The following is a 25,875-nucleotide window of genomic DNA, read 5'->3' on the forward strand; positions in this document are numbered from 1 at the left end:
AAATGTTATTCTCAATAATTCCATACAATGACTGATGTATATGTAATCAAGGCATCGTTGACTTAATAATTGTTAATAGATCAATAATTCAATAATAACAATAAATAACCACAAAGAAATAAGAATGCAATTGAATATGATTGATTGTCTGCTTTTTGTTCAAAACATCTAAGAAAACACTTTGAATCTGTAGACTACTGCCTCATAGTCTTATTATTGCCATTTGATGACAATTGCTCATGAACTGTAAGCCTAAATAAGTATATTTATTGTTTTGAACAAAGGTTAAATGTTATTTCACAAGTTTCAAAAAGTGCCCCCAATTTCTTTTTTAAATGCCCCTGGATTTCAGTTAGTGGGGGCAAAGATTTCCCCTTAAAAAATATGTAAATTTCCTACCCTGCTTTAGTGACTGTATATACGGTGTTGGGTGTGCATGCCATACACAACGTGAGTGTACTGGATATCTCATATGAGCTGCCCTGTGTCACAGACTAATTTCACCTCAGAATGATGGAAGACAATCAGTGTCACTCAGAATATCAGGACATTCTGATGTCTTTACTGAATTTGAGGGGGTGTACTGTCATTGTGAAGTCAGATCGGTCATTGGAAATTATTCTTTAAGAAGTTTGATTAAATATTCACACAATTGGAATTACATTTTTTCTGAAATCCAGTTTGCAGTAATTATTATTTGAGGTATCAATCATTGTCTATTATTTCCCATTTATTTATTTGTTTACTTATTTATTTATTATTGACAGACTGACTAAATGTTCACCGGAACTTTGCTCTTATTTTGAAGTCAGTTGTTACACGCTTTTACCGTAATGCATAGTATATACACGTACCGTAATGCATAGTATATACACGCACCGCAAAACAAAGTAGGCGCTGACTTGACCGAAGTTTTCTCTCTTAGGTCTCTCGTGGGCTTATCCAGTGTTTTTACTCTGTCCGCAGTTTCCTTTGCTTGTAACCCAAACCATTTACCGTTGCTAATGTCTGTTGTGTTTTTACTTATTCGCTGTTCAAAGACATTTAAGCACTCCTGCTAGAATATGGCGCTGAGAATGTCGGCGTTATATCGTTCTCTTGTTTGTTGACACATTTTCTTTGGGTTTGAACTCTCTCTGAAGGTCTTATAGAGTGGTCTCGTGTGACGTCACATTTTAGCTGTCGGCCATGTTGGAGTACACACAAAGCCACTGGCATGCACGACTGAGTCGCATAACCTATCGATCATGGTGAACTTTTGTGCTGTCTTTGGTTGTGGCAGCAGAGCTGATAGACAAGAAATCATTCTTTCGTTTGCCAGCGGTCATTACACATCAAGGAAATGACACGAAGGAACTATCCAAGCGACGTCGCGAGAAATGGCTGTCACGCATCTCTCGAGATATAAAGGAATGGAATTTGGCGTACACTAGAGTATGTGCGGACCACTTTATAAGTGGTCAGTGATTTTATTTACTAATTCGTTTGTGAACAGTATTTAATAAAGGAAATATAAATTAAACTTGGACATGAGAAGGTTACCGAAGCTTCATCGGCCCGTGACAGCAGTCGGTACCAGAGACGTGTCGAGCGTGTACAACAGGCGAAACACAGAGATGCAGCCTCAGCATTGCTTGATATGAGTTTAACGTCGGATCATATATATATATATATATATATATATATATATATATATATATATATATATATATATATATATATATATATATATATATATATATATATATATATATGATCTGACGTTAAACTCATATATATATATATATATATATGTGTGTGTGTGTGTGTGTGGGGGGGGGGGGGGGGGATGAAGTTAGGGGTTAGTTGAAAGTCAATTCCTACACACACGCACACAATAACATGCATGTACAATGTAAACAAACACACGTGTCTGTTTGCACTGAGTAAACATTGAATATTGCTAAATATCTGACCAGATCTGTATATATTTACTCTTCCAATGACGAGATGAGAATTGTCGACGACCGTTGCTTTGACGTCTCGGACCCATCCACTGACAAACTGATTATAAGCGTCGAGCCCTTTGTAGCACTCCAACTCGTCTTTTGTGTAAGGACTGGGGGTGTTCACGAGATACGTGTAGATGTTGGCGTAGTTTACCGATGGAAGATAAGTAGGATCGGCACTGAAACCATCTGCACTCATCGTATAGGGATCCAAGTTACCAATAACCTTCAATTTGGCCAGGTAGCGAACCTTTGATGCACTATCCAGTGATTCAAAGTATGGTATTTTCGCCGCACTTCCTTGTTTACTCGCCGCCATGTAGGTTCTGTATGTACTCCAACATCGCGGACAGACCTCGTAACTAAGGAGATCGTGACGTCGGTGAGACCACTCTATAGGAAGGGGTGACCACAAACGTCCTCATTATCCCTCCCTTTGTGCCCTTCTTTGAGTACATCCCAAGTCTCTTAATTGCATCCCTGTTTCCCTCACTTGGGTCCTTTCCTTGCGTCTTAGTCCCTCCCACCCATGGAGGAAACCATGCAAGGAGAGAGGAACGAGGAAATATGTTTTAAAATACATGAGACGTCCTTTCCTCTGAAGCGTCATGTTGTCTGTTTCTGAAGGAGGATCAGCTGATCACAGCTGGATCAGCTGTCAGTCGGCTTTACATAACAGCTGGAGAGACTTTTGAGAAGTGTGTGTCTGTTCACATGATCACTGTACTTAATAATAGCAACTAATAATACTAATAACTAATAAAGATGCACAGTCATCACCACTGTAGAGTGTTTCTCTCTGTAGTCTGTTAACAAACGGTGTCCTGTGTTCTGTTTATAAGCACAGGATCCATTTTTACCGGCGGAATACGATCGTCTTATTTATGAATTATTTGCATCTGTACGTTTTGAAATTGTGACTGTGGCGTCATTATTAAACAACCCAGAATATGATTATTGTTTCTCTTAAATTATAAAACTCATCAAACTCAGGAATGATGTAAAAAGTGTTTCATCTCTCCAGCTCTCTCTGACTTTAATTGTATTCATAATAAAAGTTATTGAGGAAAATATCAGATCATGAAAACACAAATCTTTCTAATAAATGAAGAAAGTTGTTTGTGGTCCTTTTGTTGTTCAGACTACAATGAACATTTATTTAAACCAGACGGTGAATCAGAAACCTAATCAAATGTAAAAACTAGAGTTTATTCTGTGATCTGTCTTCACTCTGGTGTTAAACTCAGTCAGTCAGTCCGATCGGCTGCAGAGTCCAATCACTTAACTGATGAACAATGAGGGGGCGTGTCGCCCCCCTCAGAAAAGACTTCCTGGAAGTCTGTTCTGTGGTTCCTCACTCATGGCTCCTCCGAGCTAAATAAGAGCTTTGGGACGGCCGTCAATATGGCGGCGCAGAAACAACTTCCGGTTCAAGCGAGGATCGAGGAAATGACAAGTAAGAGACTTGGGATGTACCCTCTGTCATTTTGGTCCACAGGTGACGCGTTGATATTAGCTTGGTATGCTAACTTGTTTGCAGCACGTGTTAAAGTTTTAGGATATTTTCGCCGTCACCGTAATTATTTCAGCAGTCAAACCCGGACTCGTCGGTGGGTGCAGCATTATCTAGTAGTCCGACACATTATAAACAGGTTGCCTTAAACAATAGCACAAAGTACTCAACTAAGTTCGTGCTGCAGAGCTTACCACATACCACCCACCACAGTCGCCATCTTGATCGACTCTCACACGCGACGCAAGTGACATACGAGAGATGACGTGATCTATATCCATTCAACGTTTTCACTTTCATCCTAATAACTCTGTTGTATACTCTATTTTATCTTAAATGCCATTTATATATCATAATGATATGCTTATTACATCACTGTCACATCACAAACTACTAAATGTAGAAAATAATTTGACCACAACTGTTTGTATTACACTGTTTTAGTTTAGTGAGAACACACACACACACACACACACACACACACACACACACACACACACACACACACTTAGCTGGTGGACGAAACAAGCAAGTAAACGACAGAGAGTAGACGGTGAGACAGACAGGTTTGTGGAGGTTCCTCCCTCCAGCAGGTATGCTGTCCAACAGGTTTGTGATGTGACGGGTTTCTAGGAAAACAACCCAGCCCTCGGTAGCCTGACTGTAAAGAAGTTCATTTTGGAGTAAGATTGGGACATGCATGTTTCTGAAAATCTAAAAGACGTTTGGTTTTGCTCCTGGAAAGCGTTGACAGGCTGGGACGGGTGCGTATTGGAGGCTCATCCTCTACACGCTCAGGGCTCTGGCCAGAAGCGTCGCATTCATTCCCGCAGAGGCTCTTCCTTGTCATTGTCATTGGCTTCAATGGCAGCCTTGTCAGCGGTGTGGATCCCTGTGCTGTCCCTGCTGCAGCTGGCTCATGGCTCTGTCTTCTCCAGACCTTCTCCAGGTAAATCACACCTCTTCTCACTTAGAGCTGGTCAGTTCAGACAGTGGCACGGTGCACTCACCTGTGACCTTTGTATCTCATAATTGAAACGTGGCATTCAGTGGTATCAGAATCGTTTATTGCCATGAACATACAAGGAATTGACATGACGGGAGGTGCATAAAACAATCAACAACAATGAACACAGTGCAAAGTAGAAGCATTAAAATTGACAGAAAGATATAAAATAAAGTGAAATATAAAATAAAGTGCACAAACGAACAGATAACAGGACTATAAGTAATCACAGGCATGCATCACAGTTATGAGATAAACCATTGTTTGTGTGAACTCATTAGCTTACATGAGGACATGTACATTAAAGTCACTTGTTTACGCATATTGAGTCAAATGAAATGTGTCAGAGCATGTGACCACAGGGCCAACACAAAGACAAACATCAGGTGAGATTGTTGCCGTCAGTCAGTGTATGCTCTGTGAGTTCACATTGCCTGCGTCCTGCAGGAGGTCCAGTGCTGGTAGACCAGCAGTCAGCGACCTCCTTCCTGTCCCGCTCGCTGCTCTGGAACAGCTGGGACTTTGAGGTCGTGGTGACTGACGATCTAGAGAGGGAGTGCGTGGAAGAGAGGTGCAGCTATGAGGAGGCCAGAGAGGTGTACGAGGACGACATCAACCAGCTGGTAGTGACTGTCTCAGTACACTCATTTGGATGTAGAATCCGATAGCTTTATTCAATCGACCTAGACAGATCAGGAGAAACCTGACATTTGAGTTAACCTCTGTGTGACAGCTGTGAGAACAGTGACAAGAGTTTTTAAATAGAACCAGACATCATCACTAAGAGTTTACAGCCTGCTTAAGTTATTAGCACTGCATTGTTGTGTTTGCAGTTTTAGAGTGGAGAAAATCTGTAGTATCCATTTAATTATACAACAAACAACTCCCAGAATGTTTACCTGAACATCATTTAGAAATAATTTCTTTTCCATTTGAAAACAAAAATAACTATTTAGGCATGTTCACATTGGCTGAAATGTCCTGTGGTTGCCGCTTGTTTATGAAGGTACATCATTAAGTCTTCTTTTGCTTCCATTCTAGGAAATATTTTGGAGCACCTATGACAACAATAACGGTAATATTTTTAAAGATGAATATGATACACTGTTGTAGTCTGTTGTATTGGGCTCATCCAGCTGAATGCCTTCCCATTGAAAATACATGCACAACATTACAAATATGACTATTATAATTAACATTATGATCATTTTAATTTCTGTATTGCTAATATTGTATTTAGTATAGCTACTTGGTTAAAGATACACTCCTTGTTATAGTGCTCCAAAAGCCCAAATGATTTTGGGGTGCTACTGAATGCTACAACACAGTCTGGGAGTGTGTCTTTGGTCATTTATAATATCTCCAGTCCTTTTTAAAGTAGACTGTACTTTATAATCAAATGCTCTGTGAAGGTGGAGTCAGAATACACCTGTAACATGTGCATTCTTTGCTGCAAACCTTAGTTTATAACTGGACAGAAATTGCATCAACAGTTCACAGTGCAGCTGGTGTATTATTCAGAAACTGCATGGAGCATCAAAAGGAAGGAATTTGTTGCAGTCACACGTTTATACTGAAGTGATGCTGTCAGTGATGACAAAAGCCGACTAACAGAAGACAGTCATGACTGAAGTCATTGCTGTAGTGATTAGTGACTGACTGTATAAGAAGCATTGGTTTAATGTTATTGCTGTTTGTCTTTGAAGCTGCACCCAAAGTGGATGTGTCAGGTCTGGTGGCAGGGCTCGTGGCTGTCCTAGTGTCTGCTGGTATTGCCACTGTGCTGGGAATCTACTGCTACAAAAGCAAGAACAAAGGTGGACCGAGGTCGGCCCAGTAAGTTCACTCTGATGGGAACACTTCTGAAGAAACGCTGCTAACGTAGAGATGTGGATAACATCCAGCACTTCAACTCAGACAAGGGCTGTCCCCATATCAGATTGTCACTACACAATTATTGTGGCCAAAATAATTCCATAGAATATTATCAAGACATCTATAGAAAATCTGAAAAAATAGTGATCAGTCAAATTCATTTTTAGCTTGTTCTTCATTAATAACCCCAAAATACGAGTGTATTTAGGAAGAGCTAGGGTCTGTAACCATATCTGTAAAATGATTTGAAATGAGCTGGATTTACACAATATTATCATATGTGTGTCGTCAACATGAAATTGTTTAATTTTGTAAATATCACCCTTATCAATCAATATCAATACCGATATATCAAGACACTCTAGCTCAGACCACAACATTTTATCACAGCTGGTCATTACACTGGTGTGGACATTCATGGTCCTCAAATAATGATGTCGAAGGGCTTCAGTGACCCCCCCAGGACTTTTGTCTACCGCAATTCCTAGTAAGCAGCTTTTTTTTAGAACAAAATGACCAGATTTACAGGAACCAGCCCAAATTCAAAGTCCCAGAACTCTTCATCTTAATTGTCGACACAAGAAGCCGCTACAATGTGCTGGACGAAGGGAACATCTCCGTACGTTTCACAGCAAAGGGAGTGATCCTGGTGTTATTCCTTGTGAGGATGATCAACATTAATTACGAAATAAAAAAGTCTCTTAAATAATCATTTTTACATATGAGACTTTGTTGGTTCAACTGGAGTCACAGAAATCATGTTCTTCTATTGTATTTTATTCTATACTAATGTAATTAGCTATGCAACCTATTCTGTATTCATTCATGAATTTATTCAATATTTAATTTCTTTATTGTGCCTTGAAGAAATCCTTTAACTCTGTAGAGAAACACACATTATTAACAATGATACTTTCATATCACAATTGAACCATATTGGTTCACCTTGAAACATTTTGAATGAAAACTCATAAAGTAACGATCTGGACGACAGCAGTGTAATAATAGCTGGTGTTGGTCAGGAATGTTCAACCACAACCTTCTCTCTAGCACCACCATCTGGTGAACATTTCCACAATCCACAACTGGAAATCAAACCTATTAACTCGATTTTACGGAGCACATTCATGTCTGATTTAGACCTGATTAGCTATACAGTACTTTCACTGGCTTGTTGAATTCTTCTGAGTTTTGTTTCTGTGTGCTGGTCTAGCGTTCCGGTGAGGATGGCAGCAGATGGGCGTCCAGCCCCAGAGACGGTGCCCCTGGCTGGGATCCTCATCCCTCCAGCTCTACCCAGCTACAATGAGGCTCTGCATCGCAGTGGGCAACATGATGCCCCACCACCACCTTATTCAGGGTAAGTGGATGCTCCTCACATAGATCCAGGTCAGTGTCTAAGATCCAGCCCGAAACCTACAAAAAGACAGATACAAGTGAACCTAAGAAAATTGCAGATGACAAATCTACATTACTTGAAAAAGGTGCAGCATATTAAAATATACATTTTATAACTAATTTAAAAAAAGAAATACTTTTCAGTTTTCCCAGGTCCTAAATGTAATAAAATGTATTTCAATACAAAAGAAGCTCCTGGATATTCAACAGCTTTCCACTCCATTCCTCCACACCACTTACATCATCAGAAATAAAAAGCATAGAAAACAACATTTACAACTTCTATATCAACGTAAACGTGTATCAGGACTCGTGCCAGCTAAGTGAACGGTAAAAAAACATATCTGTTTGATGAAAACCATCAGTAGTTTTGATCGGCTTTCTTGTTCATTTACAAAATAATTTGGATTTTAACACAAAATAAGCATAGAACAGAACCAGCTGCACCATCGTCTGTCTCATTTATGTGTATTTGATCAAAGTCTCGTTCTCTGTTATTACACTCCTTTATGTTCACCTCAAAGTATGCTGCAGCCCTGTCTTTGTGAAGTGTTGTGAGTGTTGGACATGGGCCGTGCTGCTGTGTGTGTATCTAGTAACGCTCACAGAGGTTTTTCCTCTCTTTGACCACAGAGGGGCGCCATCAGAGCCTGCTGATCCCGGAGACGAGGCATGAGAGGGCTGGCAGAGCCTCCTCATTATAGCTGATGGGCACTGGTGGTTTGAATGAACTTTTGAAGATAGCCTGTTTTTTTTATGGTATTTATGAGTGAAGTTAAGACACAATCTTAGAATAGAGTCTACTGACAGCATGGTCTGCATAATGGCTGGCCAGTAGTCTGTCCACTACATATGTGATGCTTTAAAGCGGAACAGCTGAGGGTGTGGTTCATTTTTGTGGGTGCACTGTAGCTACATTAAACTGTGTTGTTTTTTTGAGCAAAAGACAATCTATTCATGGACACTATAAGTCTTCAACAAAACAAACATGTTTAATTTAATAAATTACAAACACATGCCTCCAGTCTTTTTGATGCATCCGTTTGTAACATGTCAAGCCAGTAGAGACAAGTGGGTGTGTGTGCACTTGAAGTGAGGAATATGTCAGCTCACCATCCTTTACATGTTGCAACTTGTTTGTTGTTTATCACAGCAGTTGATTGGAGAAAAAGAAGCTGGCAACAGAAGCTGAGCTCTTTCACCAGACTCAATCTTTCACAATGCTACAGCACACTGCGCTGCTGTGCATGACAAATTGTGCGCGTGTGTATGTGAGAGCGAGGGAGGGAAGGAAGGAGAGGATGAACGCCTGCCCAGTCATTCCCGTTAAAAAATGGCGTCTTGCGAACAAAATGAGCGAAAGTGTGTTTAGTGTGTGTGAGTGAGCAGCAGAGCCGTGAGACTGAAGCCCGCTCATTAAAGCTGCTGCTGAAGAACGCGGAGCATCTGTTCTACGGCCCGTCAGCTCCACACAGGAGACAATAGACAGTGAAATACATGAGGAGAGGAGGAGGTGCTCCTGCTGCCCCCCCCCCCCCCCCCCCCGCGCTCTCGCTCCTTCTCCCTCCATTCCTCCCAGTCTACAGGCTCGTCAAGCGGAGAAATAAACAGAGGCGAGCGCAGAACAGAGAAGAGATTCCTCCCTCCCCTCCCCCTCACTATCTGTCCATCTTCATCCAGTACTTTCTTTCATGGAGAGGAATTATCCCGCTGCAGGCTTCGGAGATCTAGGGGCCGGGGCGGGATGGAGTTACGACAGATCGGCCAAAGCAAGGTAAGCTCCGGTGGCCAAAGCATGGGCACCCACACGCTCCTCCGGCACCAGGGTGCTGGACTGGCTCTAACAATGCCACAGCGCTGCCAGCAGCCGGGCTGCCTGGTGCCGCTACACGTTCACCAGCCTCAGGTAGAGCCAGCCGTATTGTCATTTGGGGGAGGGGAGGGGTACAGGGGGCTGTCTCCAAAACGCATGGAATGCGATGGAAGGTTAATAGTGATACGGAGACAGAGGGGAGAAACTGAGGGGGATGGGTTGCTGGAAGCAGATCGAGTCTGTTATTTAAGAAAAATAAAGATCACATATTGGTTCCAGCACGGCATTGTCTCCGCTGCAGCTTTGTCCTGCTTCTGACTTGACAAATGCATGACAGGGACACTCGCAGGTTGGCTTGATTGGTAGACCACAGCAGCACGAACGTAATTACTTACCAAAGCAGTCCGATGCTTACAGCTACAGCCTGCTGTCTAGCGAATCAAACAAACCGCATTAATGCATTCCGTCAAAAAAAAAGAGACAACCTGAAATAATGTGCCACGCAGTGATCTGATTTATCTGTTGATTTGATATGAAAGCATCATTTCAATAAGGTCAAACTAAAACAAAACTACTAACCTAGCTGGTTATGGTAACAGCAGCTGTATGAATTTATTCATAAAATGTTTCAAATATGGCTTAAGCTACGAATGAACTTGTTGGTGACATTCTCCCTTATAAGTAAACACGACTTTACAATGTCACGTGCCCTGACTCACCGTCACGCGCCTCAGTGATGAAGTTAACATTACCCATTACTATGTTCATTACTAATACTTGGTAACGTTAGCTTTCAGATTACCAGGCTACATGTTACATTAACCAGTATCTGACCGTGAACGCATCACTTCCCTTGTATTCATATCAAGCTGGTGATAAATGTTAGCAAACAGGCTAGTTATCCTCAAAGACAGGCCACGTAACGCGGTCTCAAATGCTAACAAAGTCAACAATCATGGCCGTGTGGTGTATTTAAGCTGCCGCTATCAATAAGTGACAGATGAAGTGGGGTTTCCTGACACTTCTAGTGTGTTGGAATGAAGTGCGGCATCGAGCCATGCTAACGCTAGCTAGCTCCACTTAGCTTTGCTCCACGTTAGCGGTCGCCTTGACAACCACGTCAGTCTTCCGTCAGACTGCATAGGGTTCCATCTCCGGAACCTCATCGTCATTGTCTGGCAGAAATCCTTCCAATCGAATACGTTATTTAAAAAATGTCAAATGAAAATATAATAAAGGTAAAATGATAATAATAAATCTCCATAGGGAAGGCTGAAATGCTAATCCTATTCCTGTTTCCGTAGTAGCCTACATCCCAGGTAGCCAAAATGACCTGGCCCAGATCCGGCATAAGCCCGGCACTCCGGAAGAAACGCGTCAGGCCGGGTCCGGTTGCCGACTCGTCTGAGACTCGGCATGAATGACGCCCCAGAATCGGGCCGAATACACCGGCCCGATTCCGGATGCCGACACTGCCGTAATCGAAAATAACCGGAGCCAGCATCGGCCCGAACTCGACTCTGGCCCGGTTGCCGACTCGGCATGAATGACGCCCCAGAATCGTCGTAGTCATTTTGTAAATAGTGGAAGCAATGTCGAGGATATCTACCAGGGAGAGGAAAGTCCAGCGAGATTTTTGGAGGCGGATGGACAGGAGGAGACAGAATGACTGGATGTGTGAGGAGTGCAAGGTTGGGCTCTGTCTTCAGCTGGAAAGGATCTGCTTCAGGGACTACCCTGGAGCTAAAAAACGCCCCGACATGGACAAATATAACAGCCTGCAGCATGGACACTGAAAGCTCTCTCGGCAAACAAAACAGTTTGAGAAGATGTAAATCTCAGAAGTCATGTTCATGTCCAATTTACAAAGAGAAACTTGATGAAATTCAAATCCGTTTATTTACTTTTTGTTCACACTGTTTTAAGCATTTATAACATATGCAGTATTAAAAGGGTAACATTTAATTACAATGGAAACACAAACAACTGCCAAACAACACCACACCGTGGTAGAGAAGTTGTCACTCCGGCATTGGCTTCAAATGCCAATCTTCAAACCCGGAGGTTGCAGCCTGGTAGAAACAGAGACAAGAAAGAGAGTTGTGAGATCTCACAACTTACAAAACATAAATGGTAAATCTATCAATAACATTGCAAATCGTTCTCACTCCTTATGCATCAAATATCGTGTCTGTATATAATGTAATAAAATGTCTGACGCCTGTGCGACACACTGTATGTGAAGCACCAGGCTTCCAACACAAACACACCTGCGTTCTTAATACAAGCTCAGAACTGACGGAGTGTAGAGTGTGAGATAGTCCACACAAGCCGGAGAGTGGGTCAAACAAACACAGGACTTTTGTCAAGGACAACACTGTTGTAAAAATGCGTAACTAAGGTATTGTTAGTCAAGTGAGTCGTTATCATAAGTCACAAAACTCAGACTCTCTTTTCCTAAACTAACAGTAAATAAGTGGTTTGTTGCCTAAACCATACCTTCCTGTCAAGGTGGGAATTTCTTTTTTTGTATAAGACACGTATGCATGTAATGAGCGTCCCTGACACATCCAAAACTGACACTAGAGGGGAACGTACAGTCATTGTTTGAAGCTTAGTAGCACTGACTGCGGTATTTGACACATTGGGGTGAGAATGTGTTGAGTATTGAAAGCACATTTACTAAGACTGTGGTTCAGGGGCCGCTTGTGTTGCCAGACGCTTATTGACGGTGGATGCTGACTTTCTACGCAGATTAGAGGACTCAATGTAGTCAGAGTAACGCCCAGTCATTGTGAACAGATGAAAGTACAAAAATAATTCAAACCGTAAGAGGACCTGCTAAGTGATTGAAGGTAGTCACTGGGAACTCTATAAAGATGGCTGCAAAACTGTAGAGTCTGGAAAGACACAAATGACAAAGTGTTAGGTCAACAACAAAAATTGTTGTGATTTATGTGCCCTGGAAAAACAGTTTGTGATTTAAATTTCTAAATGAAGTATTCTCATTCGACATTGATATTATACAGTTTATACAATTCACAATACGTCTCTGAGCTCTTGTATAAAGGTACTTCATTTTTATATATACATACACATGTTTTTTATTTACAAGCCATTGGGGTTGAACACTGCATGCATGCATCAATAATACTGTGCTATCTTTAGTAAATTAAAACATTTTTATTTCAGGTCAGGCATTACTAACCATGTTGTCTTTACTATCAGCTGTAAAGTCTGCATTATTACGGAGGAAGCAGCTGTTATTGGAGCGAGCAGCGTGTCCAGCGGCGTAATCAGACCTACGGAGCGGTCGTCTGAAGTCACGTTAGCGGCTTTGAGCAACTAATCTACTTCCTGTTTACACCGGAACCCACCCTCATGCCCACTGTATGTGTATGTTTGTTTTGAGCGGGTTTGACGCGTCAGAGTTACTCCTGGTATTTAATCAGACTCCTGATATTGTCTGTTAAATGAAGCTTTATTTTTCTTGATAGAGGTAACCTATCACGTGAGCGAGACATGTGTCGGGCGGATGAAATTGCGAGAGAATCCGGTCAATTTTCAAAATAAAACTTCTTTCAGACTCTGATAATCAATAAAACAGAAATAATATATTTATTCTTTCTATGTACTGTTGAGGCGAAAACTCAGGTGAACAGACTCAGGTCGAGGCGTTTAGCCAATTCAAGCAATAAGGTTTATTTGTAACAGAAGTATTATGTCCAGCAGTTAAACGTGCACGGACCTAGAAAAAGTGAAAGCTAAAGGCGCTTAGACAGAGTGCGCATGTGGTGTATAGGTTCTCCCTTCTGGAAGCCTATTGGTTAAAGCAAAGTTGCAGGCGGAGCTGTGTTTAGCTGTCAGCGGCCTGGTAGGAGCGCTGGGCATTTTCCGCCCACACTGGCTCACATCCGGGACCGCCTTCTCTGCATCATCAGTGTGTGTGTATGTTGATGCAACTGGATTTTGTTATGTCCAGCCGACGAGATAAGCTAGGCGCTAGATATGCGCGGGCGCCTTCTCTCTATCTCTAAGACGGAGCAGACAGTTGAATCTGGTTTTCTGTAAGACTATGTGACAGTTAACTGGGGCAAAGGCTACCCTTCAGAGTTCTAGTATTTTCCACTTTGTTCAGGCGAGCGCTAGAGTACCCCGCCTGGAGTATTTGACCTTCGTGCACTAGAACTCACATATCCGCGTATAAGCTGTGTTTAACATTGAATGCATGTATATTTTATTTACAGTACCAAATGATCCACGGCCCGGTAGCGGTCCGCGGCCCGGTTGGGGACCACTTATTTAGAAAACGTTTAAAACAACAACGTATTAGTTTGGATGTCGACCCTGTCGTTTATGTGGAAATCACTGTACTAGCTGGTTTCAACTCGAAATGACATAACCTTAGTATAATTAAAACAAGCATTCATTGAATACTATGCATAGTATTCTCATGACACGGTTAGATAGCTTGCTACAAGCGCGGTTAACGTTCCCTGTTGAATATACATGGGGCAGGTGGACGAATTGAGCTTCTTTCAAAAACGAGTATTTGATATCTAAATGTGTTAAATATCTCCCACCATATTAGAACAATTTGATAATGCTTGCAGTTACCACAAATGCGGATGTCGGTGGAGGAAAAAAGAGAAATTGCGGGAACATGGTCCAGATCCTTTTATACCCTCAGAGGAGCGACACTGAAAAGCTGAAGAACAGGTTTTCGGCCAACGACCCTTCGTCAGTTTGGAGAGGCCTGGAAGTACTCACCAACTACAGGAGACCATCCCCCCTCCACTGAGGCCAACCACCAACTGGCTGACGACCTGAATGCCTTCTCCTGCAGGTTCGATAAGCCTACCCTCACCCCCCCCACCTGCCCCATCAAACAACCATCTACACCCCCTGCCTCCTCATCTCTCCCAACCGTCCCCCCACCGGCACTGAGGATCTGCGAAGAGGCTGTGAGTCAGCTCTTTCACAGACAGAAGATCAGGAAGGCACCAGGTCCAGACGGTGTGTCACCCTCCTGCCTGAAAGTCTGTGCTGACCAGCTGGCCCCCATCTTCACAAAGATCTTCAACCGATCACTGGAGCTGTGTGAAGTCCCCTCCTGCTTCAAACGCTCCACGATCATCCCGGTCCCCAAGAAATCCTCCATCACAGGATTAAATGACTCCAGGCCCGTCGCCCTGACGTCTGTGGTCATGAAATCCTTTGAAAGACTGGTGTTGACCCATCTGAAGAACATCACAGGACCCCTGCTGGACCCCCTGCAGTTTGCCTACCGTGCAAACAGGTCGGTGGATGATGCAGTCAACATGGGACTGCATTACATGCTGCAACACCTCGACTCCCCAGGGACATATGCAAGGGTTCTGTTCGTGGACTTCAGCTGTGTGTTTGGATCGGCCATACGAGCTATATATATATATATATATATATATATACACACTTTTTTCTCTTGGATATATATTTATACTTGTATTATAGCTAAATGTTTATGCCTACCTCCGTTCTACTTTTTTTGCTGCCCTTTTTGATTCTTTATACATATATTTTTCTTGTTTATTGTAAATTTGTGTTTGTACATTGTGTTTGTACATTGAGAGCGGAGTGGAAACCGGAGACAAATTCCATGTATGCGTAAGCACACATGGCCAATAAAGCTGATTCTGATTCTGATTCTGATTAACCCTGCTGCCAGAATAGGCCCGCGTTCATAATACCAGATTGGGCCCAGATTTGGCAGCCATCAACGGGCCAGAACCTGTTTCAGTGCTGGCTGCCGATTAACCCGGCTGCCATGTCTCAGCCAGAATAGGCCCGAGTCTATAATGCCAGATTGGGCCCAGATTTGGCAAAAATGAAATGGGCCAAAGCTGGCTCACATTTGGCCGCATCGAGCCGGAACACAGCCGAGTCAGCCGACACTCAGCCGCAATACGGCCGAGTCCGCTGGCTACCTGGGATGCCTCACCCTGCAACATAGGCCGTTGTGTGAGCCATTTCCTGTTGCCTCTGCCTGGAAAATAGAATGGAACAGTTAATATACAGGCGATGACATACATGCTTATAGCAGAGATGTAATGGAGGAAGCAGGCAGTAGATTTGTAACAGTCAACAACACATTGTTTTGGTCCAGAGGTGCTGAGGAAAACCTTTAAAGTTGAAGGAGTGAGCCAATGAAATGATGAAGTGACTGAGTGAAGAAGGAAAGCCTTAACTGGTTTAGAAACGAACAGTGGGAGACATTTACTGTAAGTATAACAGACAGACAGAGACATGAAGCCCAAAAAGCCCTGTACTGACTGAGAGCACCATACTCCCCTCTCCTCTGTCAAAATGTCAGAACTGTAGCATGAATTTTTTGTCCAGTATGAGATATAAAATACCTAGGACAATATGGAAAAATATATCACGTGCAAGTGATTGGCAGCTCCATATCAGTTTAGCTAAGGAGAATGTGACGGAATAAGAACATTTCATCCCTACTGGAAAAGCTAAAGATTAAGGGAAACAGCCAAGGCTTATTTGGTAAACCAACTACAATACATGGTTAAGCTGATCCATCACAACTAGTCTGATAACATAGAGACATACACTTTGTAAAGCAAAACAATTGCCCTTAAACATCGGTTGCTATTTCAGCTTTTCGCCTTTGTATTGTGTTTTCATAGAGTGCAACAAGCCCAGCGTTAGTAGCTGCAGTTGGCCCAAAAAGTTCTAGGCATATGTCGTTTGCCGATGAAAGAATATTGACTTCTCTCTGATAGAATTTTGCCTTGAAATTACAATTAACCAGCAGGTATGAGGCCTTCATGGCAGCATTGTTAACTGAGGTTGACCTTAAGAGCAGAATGTTTTGTCTCCAAGTGTTAACAGCTTCATAGTATAATGGCATCATTTGTAAAATGTTGCTGTCTTCATTGTCTTCCTCGTCGGTGTGCTATTTCAGCAGACCCAGAAAATATAAATCGTTAGCATCGCCTCGGGATTGGGAACCTCTGAATTAGAGAGGCTGTGTGTTGGGGTCACTGATATGATTCCCAAAGGGTACATATAGAGGGGAGTGTGGATGCCTTAGGCAAGGCAAGGCACGGCAAGTTTATTTGTATAGCACATTTCAACAACAAGGTAATTCAAAGTGCTTCACATAAAACCATTAAAAGCATCAAAACATAAGGCAAAAGAAAAGGAGATTTAAAAACAATTAAAGAAACAGTGTAAGAAATAAAATTCAGTAGTAAAAAGTAAAGGAGATTTAAAACATACATTGAAACAATAATTGATGTCTCCCTGAGACATTACGCTGCACGCAATCAACCATACACTGCCGCAATTCTGCAATTACTCGCACACAAACCACATCTGGAAAAGATCTCTGCCGATCTGCGTTTTATAGTGTACGCCTTGCACGAACTCGGCCCCGGAGGAAATGGCGACATATTGTACACTTTCTAAATTTGAATCGATGTCTCGATGTCTCCCTGAGACATTGCGCTGCACGCAATCAACCATACACTGCCGCAATTCTGCAATTACTCGCACACAAACCACGTCTGGAAAAGATCTCTGCCGATCTGCGTTTTATAGTGTACGCCTTGCAGGTAAATGGACAACTAGGCCTAACAGTCCTGTGGAAGCAGACTTGTTGTAAATCAGGGCATGTGTAAAATTCAAACCTAATAACCATGTGTTCCTCAGCCTCGTGTACGGGAGCTCCAGGTCGTCCCACCCAGACTCAGAGCTGCTCCATCGGCAAACCTATGGCACTCCTCACACCCTCCAGGGCTATGCAACCAACCACCACCCAGGGAGCTCCAGGCAGGGTGGAGCCTGGGTTGCTGCTGGACGCACACTTGGTAAGGATTCATTGAATGATATATCTGTAAAAATGCAAATATAGAAATACTGTATTTCTTTCTATGTGTGAATGTTGTATAAATGTTAGATAGTCCTGATGGGCAGGTGGTACCTTGCATGGTATCTCCTGTCATCAGTGTGTGAATGGGTGTGAATGGGTGAATAATGACATGTAGTGTTACAGAGCTTTGAGTGGTCAGAAGACGAGAAAAGAGATATACAAGTACAGTCCATTTACCATTTACAGTCTGTATTTGGGCATCGATATCAGCTTTATTCAAGGATATTTACATTCAAGTCAAATGTGTTTATAATATCCATAGTCTGGTTGAGAGATATGCAGCTAATATTTTTGATTTTGAACTTTTCCAACACACACCACTGTTGGCAAGTCTTGATAACCTGTAGGTTAGAGTGAATGTGAAAGTGGATGGTTGCCTGTCCATAAGTGTCAGCCTTGTGGTAGACTGGTGACCTATCCAGGGTATACCCCGGTGGCGAACTCAGGCTGTCTGAGGGGCAGGGCTGAAAATAAAATAAAAAAGGGATCTAGCTGCATGCAGTGGGGCACTAGCACACAAGAGAGTTATTTAGCATGTAGGGCACTTAAACATGTTTCTCTACTGGAAGGGCACCATACAGGGCACTTTATCATGTTTTCTTTTCTGGAAGGATACTCACTAGCCCCCAGCTAAGCACCGCTGTTTTGGAGGAACGGCGTGCTTGATCTGAACCAAGGAGGATGCAAAGTTTGAAGAAGCCAGGGGTGAATAAGATTCGCTCTGAGATGCTGAAAGCTCTGGACGTTGTTCAGTTGCCTTGGCTGACACGCCTCTTCAGTGTCGCATGGAGGTGGGGGACAGTGTTCCCAGAAAGTTCTCTTTTAAAAAAAAGAGGTACCGGAGAGTGTGGGATATTTATGGGATATCACACTGTTCAGCCTCCCAGGGAAACTTTATTTTAAGTTGCTGGAAAGGACGTTCTGGCCGATTGTCAAACCTGGAGTTTGCCCATCCAGTCGACACATGTTTTGTGGATTTGGAGATGGCTTACGACTGTGTCCCTTGGGGATACCTGTGGGGGGTACTGCATGAATATGGGGTACCAGGGTTTTTGCTATCAGCCATCCGGTCCTTGTATAACCAAAGTGAGAGATGCGGGCGCTGTACTGGACCATTGAGATGAAGGGGGAGCTGTGCCAGAATGCACCACCTACGTTCCGACCCTCACCTATGGTCATGAGCTTTGGGTAGTGACCGAAAGAATTACATTGCAGATACAAGTGACCGAAATGAGCTTCATCGTAAGGTGGCTGGGCTCAGCCTTAGAGCTGAGGAGCTCAGACAACCGGAGGGAGCTTGAAGTAGAGCCGGCCTTGGTACGCCTCAGGGTTCCCCAGGAAGAGCTGGACAACATTGCTATGGATGATGTGCAAGCTTGTAATTACTAAACTGAGAAGTAATGAGAATTAAGGCCAACTATTGCGCAGTGCTACCTCTTGTGTCGAATGGGAGTATTTACAGGTGACCCTTCTTTATTTTCTTATATAAAGTAAGTGCTGTGGTGGCATGTACCAAACAATTGGTTACAGTGGAAAATAAATGACAGGTAGGGTGATTGATCTTAACCAGTTAGATTACTTGTCTCATATCTTTTAAACAGCTGTGCCAATCCCAGAGTAGCATGATGAAAATAGTTCAAAAGAGAAGACACACCTGACACATGTCTGTCCAGATAGGAAATAATATGATTGTCTCGAGTGCAGAGAAGCAGGATGTAAATGCATTTCTTTTTTCTGCGCTTAGTTTTATTGTGCATCACAGAGATCAACATATAGTAATTGTGACTCTGTTATATGCCACAGTGAAAGTCGTTCAATAAAATAGAAAGATAACTTTGAAAGAAAGAAGTTTTATTTAACTGTTTATATGATGATGCTTTGATGTATGATGTGATAATGAATATGAATTAAGTGAGAGTTGTGTTTTGTTGCCAGGCCTGTCGGGGCTATTTGACGCCAGCCTCCATCATACCAATCACTCGGGTCCTGACCCCTCCGTCATGAATCTGATTTCAGCTCTGGAGTCGCGGGGTCCACAGCCGCCACCCTCGGCTTCCTCCCTCCTCTCTCAGTTTCACACTCCTTCTTGGCAGACTGGTGAGCATCAGCTTTTTAGTGTAATGCTACAAACGAAAAATCGCCATATGTCATTAGTTCTAGTTTCTATTGAAATACTGTTATTCCTAAATAATGAATAATAGTTTAATTTACAAAATCAGCTGCATTCATTTGATTTGCAAAACCATCCAACAAGTAAAGAGTTTGTAGTCTAAAACTGAAAATGTGCTAATTTGTTACATGTGAATAGTGACTTGCATTTACCAACCCTGTCCATGTCATATTGTGTTCTGTAGCAATGCATACATCAGCCCCAGCGGAGATCTTTATGTCAGGGGCACTTCCTGGTTCCAGCTCCTTTCCCTCCTCTTCAGCCCTTTCTGCATACCAGCATCCTGGCTCCTTCTCTGGACGATCTTTCACTCCCTCACTATCCCTGCAGGACACACCTACATTTAGCCCGACTTCCAATGGTTTGCTATCCTCCCATGATCCCTTGCTGCACATCAAAACATCCTCCCAGGCCAACTTGGGCTTTGATCGCTTGCTGTCTTCCCACAGTGCCACCTACCGGGGCTCCCAGGAGCCCCCAGCCTCTCCTCAGACCCAAGCCCCTCCCACCACCTCCAGTTGCCACCTGCCCCATCCTCAGTTCGACCTATTGTCCTCCCAGCTCCACAACCAGTCCTCCCAGCTTTATAATGCCGCCATGTTTTCTTCCACACCAGCCCTGCTGTCCACAGCTCCCCCTCCACCACAGCCTTCTTCAGAGAGGGCAGTTTCCCGACAGGACAGTGTGATAAAGCATTATCAACGCTCGTCCCCCACACATTCCACAACACTCCCCCCACAGCAATATGTCAGCTGTGGTGGGTCATCAAGCTATCAGCAGATAGCCAGCCACCACCGGCATGCTGGAGTGTCCTGCAGTCCCCTTGGGGAGCAAAGTCCATCCTCTGACCCCAAGCCCTCACCAAGGTTGGAATCCAAGACATATCGACCTATTATCCAAACCCCCTACACATCCTCGTCCTCCAGCTCCTCAGCTCCTTCCTCGTCGGGCACTAAGGGACCCAAGAATTCCAGCTCCAGTAGTGGCTACTCTTCTACAAGCTCAGCTTCATCCTCTTCCCGTACCCCACACACTCCACCATCAGCTTCCTCCACTTCCTCTTCATCCTCTTCAAGCTCCAAGACAAGCACTGGCTCCTTGTCTGCTCCCTCTTGTCAGCAGCCTCCATCTCAGTCAGCACCAGCACCACCTCCTCTACCAGTGGTGTCATCCAACCTTGTTCAACAGCCAGCACCCAAACAATGCCTCTCCACCTATGGCTCTCCACTTGTGGCCAAATCCAGCACAGGCCTACCAGACCAGACCCCTACCCAGCAACATGCCCAGTCCTACTCTCCCAACCAGCCTCCATCGGCACACATGACCCAGTCTTATGGAGGCTTTAACTCACCTCATGCCCAAGACCTGAGCTCTGGATCAGGGGGTTCTGGAGGGAAGGCCTTTTCCAGTACAGTCTCAGGAGGACGCTCGTTTTCTGCAGAGGTAGTCTTTGGGGATTCAAGCTTTGGCTCAACTCCTCTCAGAAGAGCAGGCACTCCGTCCTTAGGGTATAGGAGTTCTGGAGGATCAACAGTAAGTGGACCCATATCAGGAGCTACTTCACTTGGCAGTGGCGTTGGATCTGCAGGATCAGGGAGTGGGGCTGCTAGTGGTGGTAATGGAGGCAGCAGCTCTTACCACCTGCCTGAGTCGTGCCCCTCGCCTTCCATCAGTTCTACTATCAGTCGCCCTGGATTGCACTCTCCTGCTTCTGCTTGCCCTGCTCAGTCCCCTGGAGGCTCAGGGGCCACCAAATACTTGTCCTCCATCCTCTCTCCTGCTTTTATGTCCTCACCACAAGGTTTCCCTGATACACGGCAAGCGCAGAGCCAGTCCTACCACACAACACCACCCAAGCCAAAAACGGACACTAACATGTTGGGAGTTCAGCAATCTCCAAATGATGAAGAGGATGATGATGATTTCCTCATCCACCATTTACTACATGCCCAGAGCTCAACTCCCCATCCTTCCCAGCATCATCCATCTCCTCAGCAACTGCCACAGCCGCTCCCACAAGCTAGAGATGGGGAAGGCAAGGAGGTGACCTATGACATTAACAAGATCTCAGAAGAGCGCTATCACCTTCAGAGTGTCATTCGTACCAATAACATCACCAGCAGTTCAGGTCCTGGAACGGCAATTGATGATGTTGCAAGTGGCTTAAACAGTCAACTGGAAGCATCACAGAAGAAACAGCAACAGGCCAAATCTGAGTTGACCATATCAAAGTCCAATGCTGGAGGGGTAGGAGGGATCACTGACTCTCTTTCCCACTCCCATACTACCCACTCCCATCAACAACAGCATGACTCCTTGGGCTCTGTGGTCCATTATGGAAGAGAGGACCCCTACACACAGCACTCCCATCACACCTCACATGTGCCATCCCACTCTCAGCATCCACAAATCTCCCAGCACTCTCGGCACACTCAACACACACAGCACTCACAACATAGTCAGCATAGCCATCCTCATTCCCACTCTCACAGCCGCCCTCACATGGAGCTGAAGAAGCCGTCAGATGCTAATGACAATGCCTACTTGTGTAACACACCAGATGTGCAGCAGGCTCGACAAAGCCAGGTCTCCCTCTCCCTGATAGAATCATCGCCAGACCCCCCCCAGCAAACTCTGCTGGAATCTGTCCTTTCTCATACCACTCGCAGTAAGATGGACCCCCAGCAAGCCCCTTCACAGCAACAGCAGCATCCCTTGAGCCAGCAGGCCATGATGAGTTCAGCTGGAGTAGCAGGGCCTGCAGGAGTGGAATCTCATGCACAGAACCGGTCCTCACAGTTGCAACTCCAGCTCCAGACCCAGGGTTTGGATACACACTACAACCTTGGAGCCCAGCCAAGAGATCAATCCCGAGCCAGTCAGAGCTCATTGTCTCCGCTAGACCAATCTATTTCCCAGACCAACAGTAGAGGTGGTGGAGGAGCTCTGGACAGAACTGGAGTTGGGGTGAATGTTACAGGAGGGGAGGGAGGTGGTGGAGACAGACATAGACAGCAGCATCGACTTACACCCCACCACCATACCCAACAAACAGCCTCAGATCTCCATGACTTTCTCTCTGAACCAGATATGGGCTTGTCTACTCCCTCACACCTGCACCACCTCAACCAGCCTCAGGCCCATGCCCACCCCCATGCCCACCATCAACAGCAAGCACACTCTCACCATCAGATGGCACACTCTCAGTTAGCTCACCCACACTCCCACCGGATGACAGCAAATATGGAAACAACGCAACAACAGCAGCAGCGCCAACAAAGAGAACCTGAAAGTCTGTCACACTCCCAGCTAGACCAGCTCAAACAGCACCAGTTTGACACAGTGAGCCCAGTGGATAAAGTAGGACAGAGTCAAGTTCAGCAGCAACAGCAGCGGTTTGCGCCTCTAACATCCATCTGCTTTCCAGACTCTCTCTTACACGATGAAGACCGCTCTTTCTTTCCTGAAATGGAGGACATGTTTTGTTCAGCTGATTACAAATCAAGCTGTGCTGAGGATTCTGGGGCAGGACAGGATGCTCAAGAAAGCCTTACCCATGGGCAAGGGCAAGAGGGTATGGAGGCCTTAAAAACAGGAGGTGCTGGAGAGGGCTATGATATGGTTGGTCATCACAGTGATCAAGGCTATGGACAGTATTGCCACAGCCTTCCAGGAACAGGGAATGGCAGTCTACACTTAGACCTTGACTCTATGAAGACCCCCGAGCTTCCCTCTACTGTGAATACTGACCAGCTAGGCCTCATCCAATCCCAAACACCCACTATGGGGTTGAGTTCAGCAGTTCAAGGGGATGGCTCAGTAAACAAGATGATGGGGGCTGTAGGAGTGGGTGGAAGTTCAAGTACTACTGGTCTGACCTCACCTATATTCTGTTCCTCTCGACCCAAGAAACTGCTGAAGACCAGCTCATTTCACTTGCTCAAACAGCGGCGTGAGCCACAACCTCAAACAAAGAAAAACTATGCGCAGGAGTACGAATTTGAGGATGATGAGGATAAAGCTGATGTTCCAGCTGATATTCGCCTTAACAGTCGACGCCTTCCTGACCTGCTTCCTGACTTGGTGTCTAGTTGTAGGAAGGCTGGTGGCGCATCAGGAGTAAATGCGCTCGGTCCACTGATGAGTGACATGGACTTCTGCCACCCCTCCAGCTACGCATCCCTTGGACATCCTCCACAACTGCATCCCAGTGATGGCCCTAAAAAACGAGGCAGGAAACCAACTAAACCAAAACGTGAAGGCCCTCCTCGCCCTCGAGGTAGACCACGCATACGTCCTCTTCCAGAGCCTCCTTACTGCAGGGGGCTGATGGGATCAGTGACTGGAGAAAGTAGGAAGGGGCGGGGGCGTGGCCGGGGTCGAGGCAAGAGGGAGGAAGTGCATGTTGAAATGCATCAAGATATGAACAAAGTTCAAAGCCTCCCATATCATCAGCAGCAACAGTTCAGCCAACAACAGCATCTCCAACAGCATCCACACAACCATCCCAGACAGCAGGCAGAAAACCACCAAGCACCACAACAACAGCATCACCTTCACCATCAGCAGCAGCATGTTTCCTGTCCTAACCACCAACCGCATCATCAACAGCAGCAACATCAAAGGCATCATCTTCAACAACAACAGCAATCATCCCAGCAGCTGCTGCAAGATCCAATCAGACCTATCAAGGTAATCCTGAAAAGACCAGATGATCTGGGTCTGTACTGGTCAAGAGTCATAGTGATGCCTAAAAAGTTAGAATGAGTTGAAACGGCCGTAGCTTGGAGTAGGACATTAGTTAACTTCCTACCTGCATTAAGTAGAAGAATAGAAGTTCTGATGATGAATTACTCACAGTTTATGACACATAGAAATGTAAAAAGTAAAGATTACATATGTGTGTGTGTGTGTGTGTGTGTGTGTGTGTGTGTGTGTGTGTGTGTGTGTGTGTGTGTGTGTGTGTGTGTGTATGTGTACACAATATATCTGGTAAACTTGAGTTTTGGTTATTATATTTAGCTTCAGAGTGTTGATTATTTGCTGTGCGCATTAAAGGGATAGTTTGGATGTTTTGAAGTGGGGTTGTATGAAGTACTTATATAGTGAGTGTGGTACCTACAGTAGATAATGGTCGGCACGCCCCAGTTTGGAGAAACCGACAGGAGTACCAGCACGGGAGCTACTGACGCCCGTGGACATGTGCAACAGCAAAAACGTAAAAAAATCAATATCAGTTGAGTGTACTAAGGCCCTTATCTGTGCGCTCTTCAAAGCCACTAGACGTCTTTGACAAAAACAGTCATTTGACTTTGCAGAACATGGGAGTTGCTGGTCTACAGCTGCCTCAAATGGTTAGTTAATTTGTGTTATTGTGTTTTAAAGGGTTAGTTCGGATTCACCAAAGTCACACAATAACACAAACAAATTAACCAATTAAACAGCAATTGTTCTTATGCTTACTAATCTGCCCCCAATACATCTTTATACGTTTGTTACCATAATGTGCGATACATTGCCCTCTGCCAGTTCCGTCCCGACACAAATGAGATTAGTCTAAAAGCAAAACAGGACAAGTCATGCTGACCATTATAGAGTAGTGTAATATAGCTCTGTGAAACCAACCCCTCAGTGGTTTAACAAAATCAGTATTACTGGCTTATCTTGTCTTGTAGAAATCCTAAGTAGCCAAGTTACAGTAACTTCAACAAAACAAAGGTTGTATATTTTATCCTAAAAATCCTTCTGAATGTCTTCCATCAAACCCTAACCCTTCCATCCACTTGACTGTCTCCAGATAAAACTGCCCGTTCCCGCCATGCCTTCATCAGAATGCCTGTTGAGGACAGACTCACTGTCCAGCACTGAGCCAGTTCTGTCTGATGGATCGGTGGGGTCGGCACCATCTCTGGGACTGAGTCCTGGACCCAGTGCTGCCATGGACATCAGCAGAAATGAGGAGAACCAGACTCAAGACAAGATGATGAAGCATCAGCAGAAAACTGTAGAGGTAAAGAGCACATCCGAAAATCCTAAATGGAAGTTCTGTTTGCTCAGTAGTTCTACTGGCAAAGCTCCCTTATGGGTTTCTTTCTGATAAATGCTGAACTTGTCTTTGTTGTGAATGTACAAATCTATTTGAAGTGTAAATTCTGTTATAATTTCAATGCCAAGTATTGAAATAA

At 44.3% G+C, this 25,875-nt stretch overlaps 2 protein-coding genes across 4 annotated transcripts in view; both read left to right on the forward strand.

Moving 5' to 3' along the window:
• Nucleotides 1-3,341: 3,341 nt before the first annotated feature.
• prrg2 (proline rich Gla (G-carboxyglutamic acid) 2) lies at nt 3,342-8,796 on the forward strand. Of its 3 annotated transcripts, none has more exons than XM_079281375.1 (7): nt 3,342-3,444; nt 4,247-4,450; nt 4,955-5,130; nt 5,549-5,582; nt 6,214-6,343; nt 7,596-7,742; nt 8,414-8,796. In XM_079281375.1, the coding sequence occupies exons 1-7, from the start codon at nt 3,393-3,395 to the stop codon at nt 8,454-8,456; spliced, it is 786 nt and encodes a 261-aa protein (XP_079137501.1). In that variant the 5' UTR covers nt 3,342-3,392; the 3' UTR covers nt 8,457-8,796. The 3 variants fall into 3 exon arrangements, with proteins under 3 accessions (XP_079137501.1, XP_079137502.1, XP_079137503.1); XM_079281376.1 differs by having other exon boundaries at nt 4,964-5,130; XM_079281377.1 differs by lacking the exon at nt 3,342-3,444 and adding an exon at nt 3,486-3,508.
• Nucleotides 8,797-9,471: 675 nt separating this feature from the next.
• prr12b (proline rich 12b) overlaps nt 9,472-25,875 on the forward strand; it is a gene marked incomplete at its 5' end in the record, with an annotated part of 32,893 nt that continues 16,489 nt past the window's right edge. The window contains 5 exons of the mRNA XM_079281340.1: nt 9,472-9,554; nt 17,301-17,458; nt 19,456-19,617; nt 19,875-24,382; nt 25,488-25,700. Of these exons, the coding sequence (XP_079137466.1) occupies nt 9,472-9,554; nt 17,301-17,458; nt 19,456-19,617; nt 19,875-24,382; nt 25,488-25,700 (5,124 nt within the window). The remainder of the gene's footprint in view (nt 9,555-17,300; nt 17,459-19,455; nt 19,618-19,874; nt 24,383-25,487; nt 25,701-25,875) is intronic.

Source organism: Melanostigma gelatinosum (assembly GCF_949748355.1).
Source record: "Melanostigma gelatinosum genome assembly, chromosome: 13".
NCBI lineage: Eukaryota > Metazoa > Chordata > Actinopteri > Perciformes > Zoarcidae > Melanostigma > Melanostigma gelatinosum.

Bases quoted from the DNA above. Each gene is read 5' to 3' on its own strand.
- prrg2 (XM_079281375.1), top strand. From the start codon at position 3,393: ATGGCGGCGCAGAAACAACTTCCGGTTCAAGCGAGGATCGAGGAAATG. The intron at 3,445-4,246 runs GTAAGAGACTTG...GCTCCTGGAAAG, and splicing joins GAGGATCGAGGAAATGACAA to CGTTGACAGGCTGGGACGGG. The intron at 6,344-7,595 runs GTAAGTTCACTC...GTGCTGGTCTAG, and splicing joins GGTGGACCGAGGTCGGCCCA to CGTTCCGGTGAGGATGGCAG.